Source organism: Solanum dulcamara, chromosome 7 (assembly GCF_947179165.1).
Source record: "Solanum dulcamara chromosome 7, daSolDulc1.2, whole genome shotgun sequence".
Taxonomy (NCBI): domain Eukaryota; kingdom Viridiplantae; phylum Streptophyta; class Magnoliopsida; order Solanales; family Solanaceae; genus Solanum; species Solanum dulcamara.
This window is the reverse complement of record NC_077243.1, coordinates 39920479-39925250: the sequence shown is the minus strand read 5'-3', so window position 1 is coordinate 39925250 and position 4772 is coordinate 39920479. Positions and strand designations below refer to the sequence as shown.

Genomic DNA, 4772 nt, shown 5'->3' with positions numbered 1-4772 from the left:
TAAAATAAATATCTATAAATATTATTAATAATGTAAATTTTAAATAGTATTGATTCAGATAATTTTAGATTTTTATTTAACACAAATTATATATATTTATGTGAAAGTAAATTATTTTTATTTTTATTTTTTCAAAAAACTAATTTTGATATGGGGGCTAAAAGTTCCTAATTTACTATTTATAAAAAATTAATACATCTCCCACCGTTTTAAAGAGAATGACCTAGTTTGACTTGTCACGGAGTTTAAAAAAATAAAGAAGAATTTTCAATCTTATAGTGTTAAATTAAAGTTATGTCAAATGTATCAAAATATCATTTAATGTTAAAATTAAAATTTTATCTCATTTTTTTTTAGAAACAGATTTAAAAAAAAGAAACTCATTCTTTTTAAAAGGAAGAAAATATTAATTTACTACTCCATATGTCTAATAATACTTATCCACTAAACAGAGATGAGTAATTTAAAGAGGTAAAAGGGAAGAGCTTTCAAAATGTCTCTACTATCGGAAGCTCCTCTCTTTAGCTGCTTATTAATAAATAGTAAAGTAAAGTACTATATGTTTTCGTCATGCATGACGAAAAAAATCAAATGACCAATTAGTTTCATGTCTTATCCTAGCTCTGAAAAGCACTTCCACAAACTAATTCATTTTCCACATTCACGCATCAATATAACCGATTCAAGACAAATATGATTCAAATTGACTTCTTTTAAGAAAACATAGCTTTCATTTATAACCCTTTGGTTTATAAAACCAACCCATCAATACTAGCAACTCCACAAATGAAACTGCCCTTCTCTGCTTCTATGGGTACTAGTTTGAGGGTATTGATGTTTCCATGGTTGGCTCATGGACACATCTCTCCTTACTTAACTGTGTCTAAAAAACTTGCTGACAGGGGATTTTATGTCTACCTTTGTTCTACGCCGGTTAATCTCAATCTCATTAAGAAAAGGATCCCTCAAAAGTATTCTCTTTCAATTCACCTTGTTGAACTCCATATACCAGAATTACCTGAGCTTCCTCCTAATTACCATACAACAAATGGACTTCCAACCCATCTCAACTCCACTCTCAAAAAAGCTGTCAAAATGTCCAAACCTGAATTTTCAAGAATATTGCATGATTTGAAACCTGATTTGTTAATACATGATGTATTACAGCTATGGGCTAAGGAAATTGCAAATTCAAAAAACATTCCAGCCATCACACTCTTAACTTTTGGTGCAGCTGTTCTTTCCTACTTTTTGCATTCAAAGAAAAAGCCAGGAATTGAGTTCCCTTTCCCAGCTATTTATTTGACGAAAATCGAGCAAAAACGGATGCAAGAAACGATGGTAGAAGTTGCTAAATATAAGGATCCTGATGATGAGGACCCTTTTGCTGAAGACCCTACACAAGTCATACTGCTGATGAGTACCTCCTTATCAATAGAGGCCAAATATATTGATTACCTGAGTGAATTGACCCAATCAAAATATGTTCCAGTTGGTCCTCCAATCCAAGAACCCATGAATGAGGATGATGGGGATATGGAACTCATTGATTGGCTAGGAAAGAAAAATGAGCATTCAACTGTATTTGTCTCCTTTGGAAGTGAGTATTTCTTGACTAAGGAAGAAATGGAAGAGATAGCTTATGGATTAGAACTTAGCAATATAAATTTCATATGGGTTGTGAGGTTTCCAAAGGGGGAGGAAGTCAAGCTTGAAGAAGCTCTACCACAAGGTTTTCTTGAAAAAAATGACCACAGGGGAAGAGTTGTTAATGGATGGGCACCACAACCAAGAATTCTAAGCCATCCAAGTACTGGAGGATTTGTAAGCCATTGTGGTTGGAATTCTGTAATGGAAAGCATAGATTTTGGTGTGCCAATAATAGCCATGCCTATGCACATTGATCAGCCCATAAATGCAAGGTGGATGGTAGAAATTGGAGTAGCTGTAGAAATTGTTAGAGATGATGAAGGGAAGGTTCACAGAGAAGAGGTGGCACAAGTTATCACAAGTGTGATTTCTGAGACTACAGGGGGGAATTTAAGGGAGAAAGTTAAGGACATAAGTGAAAAATTGAAGTCCATAAGAGAAGAAGAGTTGGATGCAGCTGTTGAAGAGCTAATACAACATTGCAAAAAATCCTCTAGATAGTATCAAAATTTGGATTAGTAAATTACTCCTTCCGTTTCTTTTCACGGGTCATAGTTGCAGGTTATAGTATTTTCGTATATGTTTTTGAAAATTCAAATTTTAATTTTAAAATATTGAATTATTATAATATAATCCACAAATATTAGTATAATTTAATCAAGTGTGCAACAACAAGATGTATTCATCCAAAACTCCAACAAATTAAATTAGCATTTCATCACTCAAAGCACTATATAATTATATGAAGAGAAACACCTTATGCATAATCAAAACCCAACAAAGCGCTAGCGCTTATTACCTCAAAGCATGTACAACCATCATCGATATGATATTGAACGGAATTTTTTTAAAAAAATAGCAAGAATAAAAGGATATAACTAGAGCAATGCGGTTAGTTAATTCTTAATTGAAACAGATAAATAAAATTAATCTCGGAAAGACAGTTCTAATTATAATATAAGAAATTAAACTATCCATAGAACTGTGATATTTTCGTGCAACAGGGTATTTTTTATGTAGCTAGTAAATAGGCGGAATACAGAGACCATGTATTGGTTTTATTTGTCACTTAGATCCTTCTACTCACGATTTTGTCAAGTGAACACTTAAAGTTATTAAAACACATTATTTTAAATCTTTTTGATCATGTGTGTCTCTCAATCGCACTGATGTGGATAACACATCACTATCCACATCAGATATAAATTGCCACATCATTTTTTATTACAAATAATATATATTTTTAAAGAAATCTGAAACTATCTCCAAAGCCCTTATTTTTCTCGATTTCTTTCCATTTTTTCTTCTCTTCCCAGATCTGTCATCTATTTTGCTATTTAGATCTTATCTTATCTTCTTTGTTTTTTTCTTCCCTTGTAAATTTTGTGTTGAAGAGGGATTAGAGACAAGTAAAACTTTGTTATGATATTTTATTATAAATTTTGTTATTTAATGGTGGTGATAAAGTGACTAAAATGGAGGGTGAGAGAAAGAAAAGAAGAAGATGGTCACTATAGAAAAATTCATCAAAAATGCTCTATATAAATTTGCGTTCAATTTTGAAAGCATCAAATATATGTATTTCAAAAACCCATCTAAAATCCGGCTCTATTTTACAATCAAGAATCTCCCTTTTGTTTTCCTTTTTCTTTTACCCAGATCTAAATAAATATCATTTTTCTCAATCATACTAGAACTTTCAAATGATAGAAAGAATATGGGAAGAGAGAGAGAGAGGAAGAATTGTGTGTAAGAGTATGAGAAGAGATAGAAGAAGTGTGTGTGTCGATGGTGGGGGTTGGGCGGAAATTATCAGGAAGAAGAAGAAGAGTACAGTAGATTGGGGGTGGAGAATTTTTCTTATTTTTTTAATTGTTATATTTTTCCTTTGAACTTCAATATTTCTTTAAATTAAAATAATTGTCTTCACTTGTTTTTTAACAAGTGTAACTACGCTTTTTATCTGATTCAGTAAAAAAATATCACATAAGCTTGGTCAATGGTCAAAGGGGTTTAAAATAATGTGTTTTAAGAACTTTAAGTGTTCACTTGGCAAAGTCGTGAGTAGAAGGGTCTAGGTGACAAATGGAGCCAAGTACAGGGGCCTCCGAGGTCATTTCGCCTAGTAAATATAAGAGAAAGTAAACAACATCTTTGAATAATGCAGCTCTTGCAAGAATATCTTATTTATTCTATAATAATCATCTACGAAAGTAGTAATAAACCCTAAAATGCTAAGAATGTGTAATGATCCTTGTGGTCATTTTCATGTTTTTGTGTGCTTTTACTGTTTTCCCTCACCATAGCTTCTTTGTAGCATTTCTGATGTGTTGGGGCTGGTGGCACACTTTTCGAGGTGATTGGGTGAGCTTTGAGTAAGTTTGGTCATTTTTGAGGCCTAAGGCTTGAAAGAGCTGACTTTAGTCAACATTCAGAGATTCTGATGTCTAATGAAGATTCTGTCAGTTCCATCAACTCCAGAAGGGTCATTTTGGTCTAGTGTGATTATCACTTCAGGATTCGGTGCTTTCGTTTTGAGTTTGTGCGATTAGGTGTTTTAGTTTTAAAGTTTTGTCCAAAGTTTGACTTTGGTCAATATTCTTCGTAAACTTACTTTGGCTAAAATTTCGTTAGCGCATTTATCTCCAAAATGCCAAGTTTGATCTAGAACGACCTTTGGTTTGATTACTAAGGCTTTCGGCATGAGTTTGTGACTATGGGTGCATTGTTTGTGAATTCTTTGTAAGTGTTGACTTTGGTCAACATTTTAGCGGGACAACCTCTGTTGGTTGTTTCGTTGATTTCATTGAGTACGAAATATCGTTTACAAGTAGGTTGCACTTTTGGTTTGTGTCATTTGGACTCCGAATGAATCCCGAGGATTCTTTTTTTTTTTTTTTGGGAACGGACCCTACACGAAGCTCCCACCTCTCGTGCACAGTCAGGGGTTGAGCAACACCCCCAAGCCTTATTATACATAAAAATAAAATTACAAGGAGGGGAACATAAACCTTACCTCCGTTCTTAAGTTGGTTCATAAGTCGTCTAACCTACTAAGGTCGGCTAACTCATTCCCGATACAATAAGGAACTTTCTAAATACTAGAAAAGCGGTAAACCTAT

General features: G+C 33.3%; 1 protein-coding gene across 1 annotated transcript; it reads left to right on the top strand.

The window, feature by feature from the left end:
* The first annotated feature begins 734 nt into the window (after positions 1 to 734).
* On the top strand, positions 735 to 2262 carry LOC129894961 (beta-D-glucosyl crocetin beta-1,6-glucosyltransferase-like). The gene has a single exon (XM_055970563.1). The coding sequence runs from the start codon at positions 787 to 789 to the stop codon at positions 2149 to 2151; it is 1365 nt and encodes a 454-aa protein (XP_055826538.1). The 5' UTR covers positions 735 to 786; the 3' UTR covers positions 2152 to 2262.
* Positions 2263 to 4772: the final 2510 nt, after the last annotated feature.